Source organism: Leuresthes tenuis, unplaced genomic scaffold, assembly GCF_036924035.1.
Source record: "Leuresthes tenuis unplaced genomic scaffold, fLeuTen1.0.hap1 SCAF_10, whole genome shotgun sequence".
Lineage (NCBI taxonomy): Eukaryota > Metazoa > Chordata > Actinopteri > Atheriniformes > Atherinopsidae > Leuresthes > Leuresthes tenuis.
Window position 1 is genome coordinate 16,484,080 of NW_027325364.1, and position 15,016 is coordinate 16,499,095.

Below are 15,016 nucleotides of genomic sequence, written 5' to 3' on the forward strand. Positions count from 1 at the left end.
ATTAGCTGTAAATCATGCTAGTCTCTCCCCATTGGCAAATTTAAGAGACAATCAGCATCTCAACAGTGAGCGTGTTGTACTGTGGTGCAGTTTGCATGCTGCAGAGGGAGGCTCAGGCCTATGAAAGCAAAAGCATAAACACTATAGGTCTTTCAGGGCCAAAACAGCCTGTCACAGAGGTAGCTTTCTCTCAGCTATATGGAAACACTCTTAAGAGCTCTCCCATAGCAAACCGACAGACTCTCCCTTCCATGAGTAAATACACAACTGGACCCAGATGGAAGCAGCTTGTGTCCCAATATGGTATTGGGACTGTTTAGTTGGACATTGTGGAATTTTGTTGTTGTACTCAGATGCCCTCCTACTTCAAGGACCTCTCTCTCTTATCAGACTTCAGGTGGCGATGGGATTTTTCTCACCAGCTGTGGCATCATGTTGAATAATGTGCAAATGTAATTTAGATTGCCATATACGTTTTCTGGAAGTTTTGTAATAGTTATGTTATTTCTCTAATAACTAGAACACAGATTATCTTGAAAGCATTTGTTTTTATTTATTTGGCAGTCAAAACAGCAAAGGAGACACTTCTTTCACAAAGTACAGCAAGACATTATTCCAGACTGTTTCCTTTTCCTAAAGGAGGTTCTGTGAAAAAGAGATAACCTGCTGAATGTTTTTTCCCTTTCCACAAGATGGAGTTGTTGGACAAGAGAGCCACAAGGCTCGAAAGCTCCGAACAATAGAGGACCAGATTGCCAAGAAACAATGAAAACTACTATATGAATCAAGAGGAAGCGGTGAAGTGTGACGAGTAGACTTGTAAACAAGCAGCTCTTCATCCTGTTAAACAGAGGGAAAACACAGGGATGTAAGCCACACTGTAGAGTCATTTAATTCACATGGATGCATCTGTTTGCAATTTGAGGAAACAACTTGGTTTTTTTTTTCTCCCCTTACCTGTGTACCAGATGTTTTCATGAAGGCAGAAACCAGCATCTCTACAGGCCACTGCAATGAAAAGGGATACTTGTCAAAGTGGCACTTGAGGAAGTAAATTCATGTCTGCAGAGATCACAAACAATGCTTATGAAAATTGTTTTCTTAAAGGTAAATGCAAGAGCAAGCATTGATTCTCTGGGGTACTTCTTGTTTTCAAGGTGATGAGACAATGCTGAATATAAAAAGAGGAAGGGGGATACCCAAAACTCTCAGAAGGATCGACTTGAGGCTAGGATGCAAAACTAAAGGAATGGACTCAAATTAATATTGCACCCAGATGAGTCTTAAGTGTCTTTGGACGACAAGCAGTGATTGGATTGCAAGCTTCGTAGCTTTTGATGGCCATGCCCGCCAGCCTCACCTGCTTTTTAAAATCAGTAATTACCACAGGGGATTCTCTGCCATTTCTTAATTAAATTGAGCCAAATGCAATTAAAAATTACACATTCATTCCTTTAAAAAGGGCCCTGTGGAGTCCTTGTTTAGTTGTTGCTGTTAAGAGAATGAGCGGTTGAATGGTCATAGCACCGTTTCATCTCTTCCTGATGTCCAAGTGGAGATTTAAGTTTGCATGGTTAAAAAAAGGTTACCTGGCAGGTTATAAGGAAGGCAGTCAGGAAAGTTGTTATTTTATCAAAACAGTTCCAATTACCACAAGCAGCACTGATTTGAGCATGTAGTGTGGCAAAGAACCATCATTCTCATAATACCAAATACAGGGTTGCATCTTTACAGAATATGCCGGCATGTTCTTACCATCTAGAAAAGTCTCCAGCGCTCCAAGAGCTGATAACTGCTGACATATCAGTGGCGATTTTCCCATCTGCCGTCTTCAGATCATCTTTAGAGTCGTTGTTGTAGTTGCCACAGGCGCCGCACATTTTACCAGCCATGCTGCCGTCAACAGTGACAGTGACCTCCTGTGAAAACGAGTAGGTGACCCGCACACCTGATGTCCTCTCAATGACCACGCTTCGGTCTGAGACTTGGACCGATAGCTCGTTTGTCACTTTGCTGGGAAGAGTCACTTTCCTGCCGTTTACCTGGAGGACGTGAAAGACAGGGGGGATAGATACAAAAGCAAAAATAAGTCAGATGGATTAAAATTAAATTTGACTGCGTCAAAAAGCTCACGTTCAAAGCGCCTCACCCAGGCCTCATGTTGACGGTTCACTGTCACGATGGCATCCTTGAAGAACACATACACAGTAGCAACAGCCGGAGAGGCCCCCTTTATGCATTTCCTGACATCCACAACTACACGGAACCACTGCTTAGCGGCTTCATTACACAGAGACGCCACCTCGAATGCCCCTTGAGTTCCAATCGCTCCAGACAGATCGTCGAATGAGCTCAGCTTGCCAACTTGGCTGATTGTGCAGTGGTCCCGTTTGATGTGACAACCCCTGACCCCATCTCTCACGTCGCAAATTTCCTTACTGGTACAGCTGAGCTGTTCACATTCTAACACTCCAGATCCCTGGCACACACACTTGGACTTACAGTCTTTGCCCACCACTGTTTGGCCCACCTGAAAAACAATTTGGTGTCATAATAGCTTAATTACCTGTCAATGAACAAGTTTTGTTGCTGTTTTTACATGGTAACACTTAATTTTTAAAAAAAAAATGTAGTAAAGTTTTACCATCAGATATCTGCCACGGTGCACACAGCCACATTTTTCAAGGGGTACACACTGGATGCCATCAAAAACAAAGCCGTCATCACACTGGCATCCTTCAAAACAGCTTTCAGGGCAAGTAACCGAGTCAATGAAGCTGGCACATGTGGCACCACAGGTGTCGGCACACACCTCATAGTGACTGTGTGGAGGGCAGGAAGCAGCTACGACAGGACATAAATGAAATGATAAAGCACGGATAGCATGTACACATCCTCAGTTAAAATATTTTGGTGTGTGACTTACGGCAGAAGGCGATGCTTCTCCAAGGCTGGAATTGAACTCCTGCGTTCTGGCAGGCCAGCACATAGGCCTGCACGCTGTCACACAGCGTGTCTTTGTTACCATCCATAGCACAAACATCGAACACGCAATTAGACACATATGCTGCTGGGTCGATTTTACTGTGGCAGGGTTCGAAAGGCCCATTAGGTGCGCTCATGATGCCGCAGGAGTCAGGTTTTCCGTACAAAGCGACCTTGGCCTTGTCACATACTGGACACTGCCCTCCACAGCCACCACACAGATGACCAGGCAGGTCCACCACCCACGCCTTCCCAAAGTCATCGACGTCGTTGGTTCGTTTTCCACTAGGAAGTTGGAAGTCATCTTTCCATTTTTTGTTGTAATTACCACAAAGACCACACATCTTGCCCTGGTATGAAGAGGGAATAATCACCTCAACATAATACACAGTGTCATAAAGAACCTTCAGTCCGAAGGCTGTTTGGACTACTATATTGCGACCTTCCTGGGTGACAGTGAGACGCCCTTCCTCAAGAGTGAGGGGAAGGTTGAGAAGTTCATCATTCACCTGGAAAGAAAATGTTGGGGGGGGACATAATCATTGTGAGAATTTTTGTCAGGAAACTGAAAAACATGCAACAAGTGTTTCAGGTAAAATGCTCAACTCACAATGACTTTCCATGGCACTCTTTGCTGGATGTAAATGACGTAGTCGTACACTGTCACCGCAACCGACTTGGTCACAGCCACTTTGCCATTTCCATACTTTTCGTTGCCCTGAGTCACAGTAAATGGTGTGAGCTGGCCTTTGTCATCGTCGCAAACCTTGGCCAGCACATAGACACAGGTACCCTGGAAGTCAAATCTCCGGCCATCAAAGGAAATGTAATGCGGGTCACCTGAGGCCACACACTTTCCTTGCCCATCTGGATAGCATCCTTTCACCCCTTTTACAAGCTTACAAACTTCTCCTGGACGACACTTGGCCTTTTGGCAAGACACAGCGCTGTTCTCTCCACAGACGCACTGCTCTATACAGTCATCTTCAGGGTAGAATACATCCCCTCTCTTGTAGTATTGACCATTGTAGGAGCATCCACAGTCTCTCACAGGCACGCAGGTATCCCCACTCAGTAGGTAGCCTTGGTCGCACTCACAAGCTTCTGCACAGCGCCTGTGGCAGGTGGTGAGGGAGGTTAAGCTAGCACAGGTGTCCGGACAACCCGAGGCACACAGGGTGTAATGGCTGTTAGCGGGACACTCCATTGCTATGGCATAAGAGGGGACCGGATTAAAGATGACAGACACTCAAAAACAAAAAAAAATTAAACTACAACTGAAAGCAGAAATTCTAACTCACGACAAAATGCGTCTGTCCTCCAGGAGTGGATGGCGACTCCTTGGCTCTGACAGGCAGATGCATACACTTCCACGGCGTCACACAGTGATCCTTTGAGACCGCGATAATGACAAACATCATAAACACAGTTCTCCATGTAAGGAGCAGGGTCCACAAGGCTATGACACTCTCTGAAAGGCCCTGTCTTGTCACTGATGATACCACAGTACTTAGTGGCTTGGTACACTTTCTTCTGTGAATCTGAGCAGGTCTGGCACCATGCCCCTTCGCAGACTGATGAACAACCTGGTGTGAGGGCCACCTGCCAGCTCTCCCCCAGCTGGACTCCATTAGGGGCCGTCTTGCCGTTCGGCATGGTCAGATCATCCTGAGCGTTCCCATTGTAGTTACCGCACATGCCACAGACGGCGCCCTGGTAGTTGCTGGGCAAAGTAACACTCACCGTGCTTCGCCAGTCGAAGCTCACAGTGATACCAGCAACTGTCTCAGCCACAGCTGTACGCCCGCTCAGAGACACAGTCAGCTCATTATTGTAATCCAGAGGCAGTGAAGCAAGCTGCCCATTGAGCTGAAGAGCAGAGGAGGGAAAGAGGGAGGAATATTTTTAGGAGATTATAGATTTAATAATTCTGTGGACCTTGTTAATCCGTTCTTATGTGCATTTAAATCTTAGTTTAATTAAGACTGCCTGGATCAAAATTTTAATATGCAATTAAATATACATGCGGAAGAGCATGACGGATGTCAGAATTAGCGCAGTGACAAAAGGAATTATCATCCACTCTTTTCAATGAGGCTGAGAGGATCTGTGCTGTTATTTTCAATAATGCGACTACATGCTGTGTCCCATTTCTCTTCTCTCCAAAAAACGCTTATAAAAGCAGAAAACTCTATAATCATTTCTTACATCACCCACTCCCGTCATTATCCACACCTCCTTATCCACACTTACCAAGACCTTGTAGGGATATTCTCTGCTGATGATGAGAGTGGCTCCATATATTGAAAAAGTGATCGTCCGTGTGTAGGACACGGCTTTGCTTCCCCGGTGGTCATTATGCACGGTCACTTTAAACGGCACCAAACCGGCCTGCTCAGAGCAAAGACCAACCAGCTGATAGACGCACGTGCCCTGGAAGTCGTACCTGCGGCCATCAAAAGTGCGGTAGTGTGGGTCACCCGAGGCTGTGCATGTTCCGTAACTGATGGGTTGGCAGGCGCGCTCTCCGTCCAAAACCGTGCATTTCTCGTTGGCAGAGCAGGAGGCCTCACGGCATGTCACCATGCCCAAAGCTGTGTCACACACGCATTGACGACCGCAAGTCTCATCTGCCCAGAACTGCTGGCCTGGCTTATAGTAGCGGCCCTCATAAGAGCAACCACATGTTTTAGCAGGCACACAGATGCCAGCACTGAGGACGTAACCTTTGTCACACACACAGGCCTCCACACATGCACCCTCGCACTTCTGTTTTTCCTCAGGGAACGGACAGGATGGCTGGCAAGGGCTGGCACAGTCTTCATAGTGGCTGTGACGCTGACAGTTCATTGCTGGATGTAAATTAAAAATTGGGACAAGCATTAACCAAAAAAAGTTAAATATTTGATTGCAATTTTGAGTGAAAAACTCAAAGTACTTACGACAGCCAAGTTCTTTTCTCCAGTTCTTGATTATTATTCCCTCCTCACGACACTGCTCATTGTAGGATGCTAGTGCCTGGCACAGCATCTTTTTGTCTCCCTTATTGGAGCACATGTCATACACACAGTTGTTGATAAAGGCCTGAGGGTCTAGTTTTCCTGTACATTTCTTGAACACACCATTGGTGTTGGCTGCTAGTGCCCCACAGAAAGCCTGAGTTTGGTAAAATTTCCGCTCATTATCGGCACAGGTAGGACAATTTTTCTCGCATGTGTCCCAACAAGGATGGTCCTTGTCCTGCTTAGGTGTTTGCCAGCTCTTTCCCCATTCTGTCACCGAGGAGACAGCTTTGCCAGCTGGATTCTGGAGCTCATCACCTCTGTTACCGTTAAAGTTGCCACACAGGCCACAGACGCTGCTGAAGTAGCTGCTGGGAAGCTTGATTACGAGCTTTGAGTTCCAGTCATAGGAGACTATGAGGCCAAAATTTGTCTCAAGCACTGCAGAGCGCCCTCTTTGAGAAACAGAGACTTCACCGTCACCCAATTGTACAGGAAGATTTAGCAGCGTCCCATCCACCTGTAGATCATGCATTGTAAAAATAAATACACTGCGCACACTGAAATTTAACAGGTTGAACAGACAGGAGGCTAAAATCTCACCATGACTCGACCAACTTGGTTCTTTCGGATGGTGACTTTGAATCCATACACAAATACATCCACCTCTCTGACATAGGAAACTGCTGTGTTTCCCCGGTTATCATTCCTCTCAGTGATGAAAAATGGAACGAGACCATCCAGATTCCCACAGGTCTTTGAGATGACATAATTGCAGGTTCCCTGGAAGTCAAAGTTGTAACCGTCGAATGTGTGGTAGTGGGGGTCACCCCAGGCCCAGCAGGTTCCTATGTAATTGGGGACGCACACAGCCTCACCCTTCTTAACAAGGCATTTTTCCTGGACACGGCAATTGGCATCTTTGCAGGGATCTGCAAGAAACAAACAGTTTTTTAAAACCAACTACAGCTTTTTTTTTTAGGGGGGTTTACAAAGTTAAGATTTAAAATTAGTGGGTCTTGCCTGTGTTGTAACATGCCCGGATTCCTTTCTTGACCATGCATTTAGTGTTTGGAGGACAGGAGTGCTTTTTGCAGAGGAGGCCTGTCGCTGGATCACAGATGCACTTACTGTCACAGCCTTCCTCATACACGATTACACCAGGCTAATGACAGAAGTTCATGGGGCATGCCACAGTCGAAGTTAGAAAGAGTTACAAAAAATATGACTCAAATTTAGGTTATTTTCTACCAACAGTCTCAGGAAATCCTTACTGAAAATATCTCAAATCAACTCCACATTACTGAGAACAGTAAGAAATTAACTTTTGGTAAAGGAACTGAGTTGTACCTTGTAAGTTTTCCCATTATTATAGCAGCTGCATTCACTCTCTTCGACACATGTCTGTCCATTAAATGAGAAGCCGGTATCACATTCGCATCCTTCTGTACAGCCGGTGGGGCATTGAACAATATCTTCGAGGCCAGGGCAGGAGGCGGCACAGCTTTGTGCACACATCTCATAGTGACTGTTGGCTGGGCATTTCATGGCTGTAGTATCACAAGAAAAGGAAAAAAATATATACATTTCTGAGGCATCAACGCAACAAACAATATCTTTTCAAAAATATTCTTTATCACTTACGACAGAAGGAAGGAGTCCTCCAGTTTTTGACATCCACTCCTGCCATATGACAGTTGTAGGCATAGGCTGCTATGCTATCGCAAAGCACATTCCCGTCGCCATTGGCGGCACACAAATCAAACACACAGTCATCCAAATGTAGCTGTGGGTCCAGTTTACTATGGCAGGCTGCGAACGGCCCTGTCGGTGCTGTAAGGATACCGCAGTAAGCGGTCGTTGAAAACACAGCCTTGTGGGCTTTGTCACAGTCAGGACAGCTCTTCCCTTGACAGCCATTTTCACACACCACATTGGGAATGGCGACCTTCCACGATTTGCCAAACCAGTTGACATTTTTGGTGAGTTGATTGTTTGGCATCTGGAAGTCGTCTTTTCTGTTCCCGTTGAAGTTGCCGCACAAGCCACAGACTTTGCCGCGGTAATTACCAGGTACTGTGACTGTCACATGATAGACTAGGTCGTATGTGACAAGCAAACCAAAATCTGTTGCAATAACATAGTTTCTGCCTTCTTGATACACCTGCACTGCTCCCTCGTTAAGATTCACCGGCAGGTTGTTGAACACTCCATTCACCTAAAGAATTGAACGGGTGTTATTTGAAGAGAAAACTATGAATAAAAGTGCGGTTTAAATGAGGAGTGAGTGTCACTCACCAGCACTCCAAACAACTTGTTCCTCATGATGAGAGTGAAGCCGTAGACATCCACAGCAACCAGCCTGGTGACAGACACCCTTTTCTTTCCCCTCATTCGGCTCCACTGTACGTTTTCCACCCGAACGGAAAAGGCCTTGAGGTGGGTACCCTCCAGTCCACAGCTCTTAGAGAGCGTGTAGGTGCAGGTGCCCTGGAAGTCAAATTTCCGCCCATCGAAAGAGAGGTAATGTGGGTCTCCAGAGGCTCGGCACACACCCTTACCGACTGGGTGACATTTTTGGATGCCGTTTTCTATTTTACACTTCTCATTAGGGCCACAAGTGAACTTCTTGCACTCAACCTGAGAAAAACAAGAAAAGGTTCTTAAAATACAACAAATTAATTCCCATTTGCTAAAGTCTCACTAATGTGAGCCACATTTGAATCATTTCAATGTCAATCACCTCTCCATCTTTAGTGCATTTGCATTCCTCCTGACACTGTCCACTAGGATAAAACACTTCCCCAATGCGGTAGTAGCGTTCGTTGTAGATGCAGCCACACTGCGAGAAGGGAACGCAGCGATCTCCACTGAGGATGTACCCTTCGTCACAGGAACAGCTCTCTTCACATTGACTCTTGCAACTTTGAGGAGAAGACAGAGTCTTGCAAGTTGCAGGACAGTCGGTTTCACACACTTCATAGTGGCTATGTGGGGGGCATTTCACTGCTGCAGAGGGGACGAACAACAGTGACCATGAAACAGAAGGAACACTCAAAATACATGTCTACTGTGAATATTCTTTTGAATGAGTAGATAATGGTTCAATAGACATTTTGTTTTTAAATTGAACGCGTTCTCACCACAAAACTGTTTGGTCCTCCAGCTCTCCACCTTGACCCCAATAGCTTGGCAGGCAGACATGTATGATGCAATAGCCTGACACAACACATCCTTCCTCCCCTTATAAAGGCATACATCATAAACACAGTCTTCAAAGTAGCCAGCTGGATCCACCTTGGCATGGCAGTGATGGAATGGTCCTTCGGGGTTTCTTATTATGCCACAATAATTGTCCTTTTCGTACAGAATCTTCTGGGTAATGTCACAGTTGGGACACACTCCTTTACAGCCTTCGACACAGCCTGGGATCTCGGCCACTTGCCAACTAGTACCAAATTCTGCTGGCTTTATGGCTTTTCCGCCGTTCTTGGGGATCAGATCGTCATGGGGTTTGCCGTTGTAGTTGCCACAGAGGCCGCAAACAGCTCCCATGTAGTTGCTTGGCAGTGTTACAAACACGGCACTTTGCCAGTTGAAGGAGACTTTGAGGCCAAAATCTGTAGTGACAACAGCATACCAGCCACTTTTATACACCGATACCTTTCCTTCATCCAGTGTGATGGGAAGGTTGACCAGCTCGTTATTCACCTGAAAGAGAGAACTTAGTGTTACTTTAATGCTATGATCAAATATTGAGAGTGAAGATTGTAAACAGAATTAACTATGATGTACCAAACATTTTGCATCTCTTACCATAATTTGGCCTTTGTGCGTCTTTGTAATGACAATGCTGTGGGAGAACACTTTGACCTTTACCAACTTGGTGAAGGAAACCACCTTGCTTCCCCGGTGATCATTCTGCACATGGATTTCAAAGGGCACCAACTCTGGGTCCTTGGAGCAGAGTGCTGCAAGTTGGTATACGCATGTGCCCTGGAAGTCGAACCTCTTCTTGTCAAAGGTCACATAATGGGGATCACCTGTGGCCTGGCAGGTGCTGTGGGACACAGTCTGGCATTTTCTTATTCCATCCACCACTTGGCATTGCTGCCCTGACCCACAGCCTTTGTTCTGGCACTCCACACGTCTGCTTCCAGACAAACATTTACACAGTCGCTTGCAGTCTTGGTCGGCCCAGAATGTCTCCCCAGCAGGAACATAGCGACCCTCAAAGGTACAGCCACACTGAGCAGCAGGCACACACTTGTTTCCACTTAAAACAAAGCCTGCATTACAGGTGCAAGTCTCCACACAGGGGCGTTTGCATTTGGATGGGGCATCAGGGTCAGAACAAGAGGCAGGGCAGGCATTACCACAGAGCTCATAGTGGCTATTGGCTGGACATTTGACAGCTTTAGGGGAAGAGAAAAAAAAAGTGGTGAGGAGAGGGAGGTAAATGCTTAGAACAATAAATATTAAAGAAATTAGTCAGTTTGCTCATTGACGTCAGTAATATTACTTACTGCATTTTGCCATCGTCCTCCAGTCTTGAACCTGAACTCCAGCATCCTGGCAGGCTTCGGTGTAAGCCTCCAGAGCTTTGCAGAGAAACTGGCGAAGACCATTTCCCATGCACAAATCAAATTTACAGCTCTCAAAGTACGCTTGTGGCTCAACAACAGCATGACATTTGTAGAATGGACCATTTTCTTTACGTGGGATGAGGCCACAAAACGAGTCACTGCCCCACTTTTCCATCTGGTTTTGGTCACAGCTACCACACCCGCCAGCGCAGTCATCGCTACACTGAGGATCTTTAACCAGCCCTGGCACCTTCCAGCTGCTACCAAAGGCCACAGCCCCACTTGCCTGACTGCCGGAGGGGATGGCAAAGTCGTCACTGGGATTGCTATTGAAGTTCCCACAGAGTCCACAAGTCTTACCGGCGTAATCGTCAGACAGAGTGATCACAAGATTGTGATCCCAGTCATAACGGACTGTCAGACCAAAATCAGTCTCTATGACCACAGAGCGGCCGCTCTGAAACATATTCAGTTTGTTGTTCTCCAAGACAATGGGCAAGCTCCACAAACTATTGTCAATCTGCACAAATACAAACAGGAGATTTTACATTTTATTCAATAAATAATTAAATATGTAACAGACTCTACAAGATTAACGATCATTGTCATTTGCTGACAAAAATATGACCCCTTACCCTCACACGGCCCGTTTCAGACCGAACTGCTGTTATGGTAATTCCATACACCTTCACCATGACCAGGCCAACGTACGACACTCTGCGGCTTCCTCTGTTCTCATTCTGGGCCAGGACCTCGAAGGCTGCGAGGTGGTTGTCCTTCCCGCAGTTTTTAGCAATGACATAAGTGCAGGTACCCATAAAGTCAAAGCGTCGCCCGTCGAAAGTGCGATAGTGAGGATCTCCCATGGCCCAGCAGGTACCAAGCTTTGGTTTGGGGACACAGGAGGGATATCCATCTTTCATCTCACACACCTCGTTTGGACTGCAGGAGATACTGCTGCAGGACATAGGTCGAGATCCTAGAAAACAAATTAATGCTTGCATCACAGAGCTTAATTTATGCAAAATATTTATCTTGAGGGGTTGGAACTCCTGTGGGCCTCTTACCTTGTTGTATACACTGTGCTGGGGCAGCATAACCATTCATCTGGCTGACTCCTATACTGTAAAGAGCAAAGCTGGAGCCAGAGCTGGACACAGTGTGGATATTGTTGCCATGAGCTTGTTTGTAGGACATCTCTGCCCAGGAGAAATCTGTCCCCGTGACCTTTTTCCACTGAACAGCTTGTGGCAGGTTTTTGCTATCAAAACGCAATGTTTCTTTTGCACTATTTTTTGCCACAATCAGGGCTTTGTTATCAAAATTATCCAGAGCATTCAGCGAGTAGGAAGAGCAAAAGCGGTCTGTGGACATTATGGTCATTAAAAATGGGTCATAGTATTTGAACCAGCCTAGTTCGACACCATTGAAGAGCAGAAGGACCTGGATGCCATGATCAGATTGAATAAACATGGTCTCTGGGTTGTGGTAGGTGAGCTCCTTTATCTGTCCCCTGGACAAACTGTAAGATTTACGGCTGCCGATGTTGACAGTAACTCTAGTAGGTTGGGAGGCCAGGAGAAAAACACTATCATATTTCGTCTGGAAGCTTAGTGGGGGTATGATGAAGCTGGTTCCCCACTTGCTTGATGGCAGAAGCTGCTCATAAACATGATTGCACTTTGAGAAACGCCAGGTACAAGTGTGACCCGTGAAAACAGCAACAGGGTGCTTGGAGGAAACTCTGCTTCCAGACAGGTCATGCCCGCTTTGGAGCTGGACACTCTCATATGGCTTGAGATCTATTGTAATTTTGCTGCCTCTTTTATAATAATGACCCTGGAAGCTGATTAATCCTTCAGGGAAAATCTCCACTGTGTTGCTAACTTTTCCATTTGTCACAGCAAACTCCTTATAGGTACCATATGCGTTTCCACGAGGAGTGAAAACGAAGTATTCTGTGCCCCACTCAGTGGTTGGATATACCACAGAGGTGTCCGCTGTGTAAAGCTTGTAGTTAAAGGAGGTTACAGACACATCTGCTGAGGCTTCAATGCGCACCACGTTGGGAGACTTTTGGCAGCCATACATCTCAACAGCAGTAGGAAGACTGATGGTCACCGATTCTCCTGCTTTCAGCGATTTCTCTTGCTTGAAGTTTAAAGGAGGCACTTTGACTATCACTTTAGTATCAGCTTGAACAGCAGTGATGTAAAGCTGCATAAGAGGATGATCATAGTGTGGAGCATAATTCTGCATGAAAGATGCAGCAAACTCCTGTCCTGTCCAAGCAGCGCTGGATGGATCTTGGGGAGGGAATGAGGAGACAGAAGAACATGTCAAAAGGAGAGCTTTTTAAAACTTTTTTTTTTATAAAGTTACCTAAAGTAAAGGAGTGAGACACAATTGGGCTTCAGAACTTTTGTGCAAGTTGAAAATATATCAAAAAAAGAAATTGTAAATTATAGAGGCAGTTTGTTCCAAGACAATCAAAAGGAATCCCTAACTGGAAATAAAAAATAAAAAACGCGTGTGACAGCACACATAGTACAAAGAAACAAGATGACAACAAAGACAAAGCTGCTAAAAAATGCCTCCTTTTCAAAGTTAAAGGGGAATTCCGGTATTTTTAAACCTAGACCTTATTTCTGGCATGAAATACATTTATCTACTCGCTACTTTCAGCTATTCTGAATTCTACACACTTCTACTGAAAAGACTTAATCAACACGCATGGCTGCAGCACAGCTCATTCACGCCGGTAAGAATGTCCAGCTTAATCAAAGTCGTTCATATTGTCAAAATTTGATAAATATCCTGCCATGTTGCACAAAACTAGCAGTAGCAAACTCCGTGGGAAGTTAGCGACTGTCACAGAGCAAGGAGTAAATAAACTGTGCTCCAGGGGGGCGTGTGGCTGAAGTCTTCCCAGTAGAGTGCCTGTGTAGAAATCCCTCCTTTAGCTGTCCTATAACCGCAAGTAGCCACATAACTGCACCTATGTGCTAACAGAGCAATAGTACACATTCGTTCATTCATTCTTCTTAAAGTATAGGTGAAATAAAGATAGATAATGCCTTATTTAGAGGCTGCATCGCCCCTGTCCCATCAACTCCGTTACATGGATATACGCTGATCGCGAATTTTCTAAATAGCTTTAGAAGGACGCCGACTTTCGCCAAACTGTTCTCGGTGAGTAGATAAACTTTTTTCATGACAGAAATAAGGTCTAGGTTAAAATAAAACGGAGTTCTCCTTTAAAAGGCAGAGATAAATGCTAGCCTACATGAATGGATTGCTTTTTTTCTTGATAACCACTGTGAGAGATGGAATAGTCACTTGACTGCTTCTCAGCTGTGCTCAATAAATCACTTGCGCAGACATTATAGTTGCATAATGGAAATATTATCAATATCTGCGCATTTGCAGCGAGAAAACCACTCAGTCAGAGCCTGTGGGATTTAGATTACACTCCCGTTTCAGCCATTCAGATTTTATAGTTCCAACTCAATAGCAGCCGAAGGTAAATACAATCCACAACAAAAGCAAATTTCAATTTAGATGGTTATCCTTTGTGCTGCATTCCCCATGCAGCCACAAAATATGTTTGCCTGTTTAGCATTCTGCCTCACAAGCATGTGGGATAGCTGCACAACAATGCTCTCAACCGATGGGTCTGACAACTTTTATACAATTCCTCATTGCTACAATCAATTACTGATTGTAAATAACACAAAGGCAGATTCTTAACAATGAGTAAAAACTATACAATGAAGAGAAAACTATACTTACAACTCAGTAAAGCCCCTAAAGCACAAAGCAGCAACAGGGTTCCCATGGCTGAAAAAGAGAAATTCTCATTTAAGTTAGCAAAATATTTCCAAGTTATATCATCTCGATAACATTAGTGCATTAATTTGGCAAAACAGCCCAAATAACGTTCATCCGAACGGAACTTACCTGCGCAAGGGCGTACACGATATAATTGTTTGGACCACCTGTCATTTTATACACTGATGGCACACACAAACAATGTGAACTGACCAATGAAAAAGCTTCACAGGCTAACAATACCTTTCCTCTAAAACAAATACGAGCAGAAGAATTGAATGAGTTTTAGGTCCTGCTTAATGTTGACATAGGTGTGAAGTCAAATAAAAAGTACACTGATGTAACACACCCCGCGATATGTTTCCCATGATTCGATCCAGGAATCATCAAATAATCATAGCCCAGCTTTCCTAAGAATTTTGATGATGCAGTAGAGGTGGAAAAAAAGATTAAAAAAAGAAACTATAGCAAGTTTTTGCTGCTTTTCTCTTTAACAGAAAATCTACTAAGCAAATCATAAAAAAACCCCAATGCATTCACATTATTAACAATTCCCTTGAAAAGTTTATTTAATATAAAATAGTCTTGCAGGATATTCAACAGCAGTCGGAT

The 15,016-nt window shown here is 44.9% G+C and overlaps 1 protein-coding gene across 1 annotated transcript; it reads right to left on the minus strand.

The window, feature by feature from the left end:
• Positions 1-599: 599 nt before the first annotated feature.
• Positions 600-14,410, minus strand: LOC140316970 (IgGFc-binding protein). Its single transcript, XM_072395054.1, has 22 exons — positions 14,366-14,410; positions 11,641-12,879; positions 11,209-11,552; positions 10,514-11,093; positions 9,804-10,402; positions 9,131-9,698; positions 8,731-8,996; positions 8,286-8,627; positions 7,632-8,205; positions 7,338-7,537; positions 7,011-7,152; positions 6,591-6,919; positions 5,928-6,507; positions 5,239-5,837; positions 4,287-4,854; positions 3,596-4,194; positions 2,927-3,494; positions 2,645-2,844; positions 2,150-2,530; positions 1,756-2,042; positions 958-1,008; positions 600-840 (listed from the first exon to the last, which is right to left on the minus strand). Exons 2-21 carry the CDS (start codon positions 12,830-12,832, stop codon positions 999-1,001), a joined length of 8,928 nt encoding a protein of 2,975 aa, XP_072251155.1. The 5' UTR covers positions 12,833-12,879; positions 14,366-14,410; the 3' UTR covers positions 600-840; positions 958-998.
• Between the last annotated feature and the right edge of the window lie 606 nt (positions 14,411-15,016).

What these genes read in the sequence shown, in the direction of transcription:
- LOC140316970 (XM_072395054.1), bottom strand. Translation starts at nt 12,832, where the DNA reads ATGCAGAATTATGCTCCACACTATGATCATCCTCTTATGCAGCTTTAC. An exon ending in ACCGTGGCAGATATCTGATG is followed by an intron (nt 2,531 to 2,644) that starts GTAAAACTTTAC and finishes ATTGTTTTTCAG; the next exon opens with GTGGGCCAAACAGTGGTGGG. An exon ending in ACCGTCAACATGAGGCCTGG is followed by an intron (nt 2,043 to 2,149) that starts GTGAGGCGCTTT and finishes CACGTCCTCCAG; the next exon opens with GTAAACGGCAGGAAAGTGAC.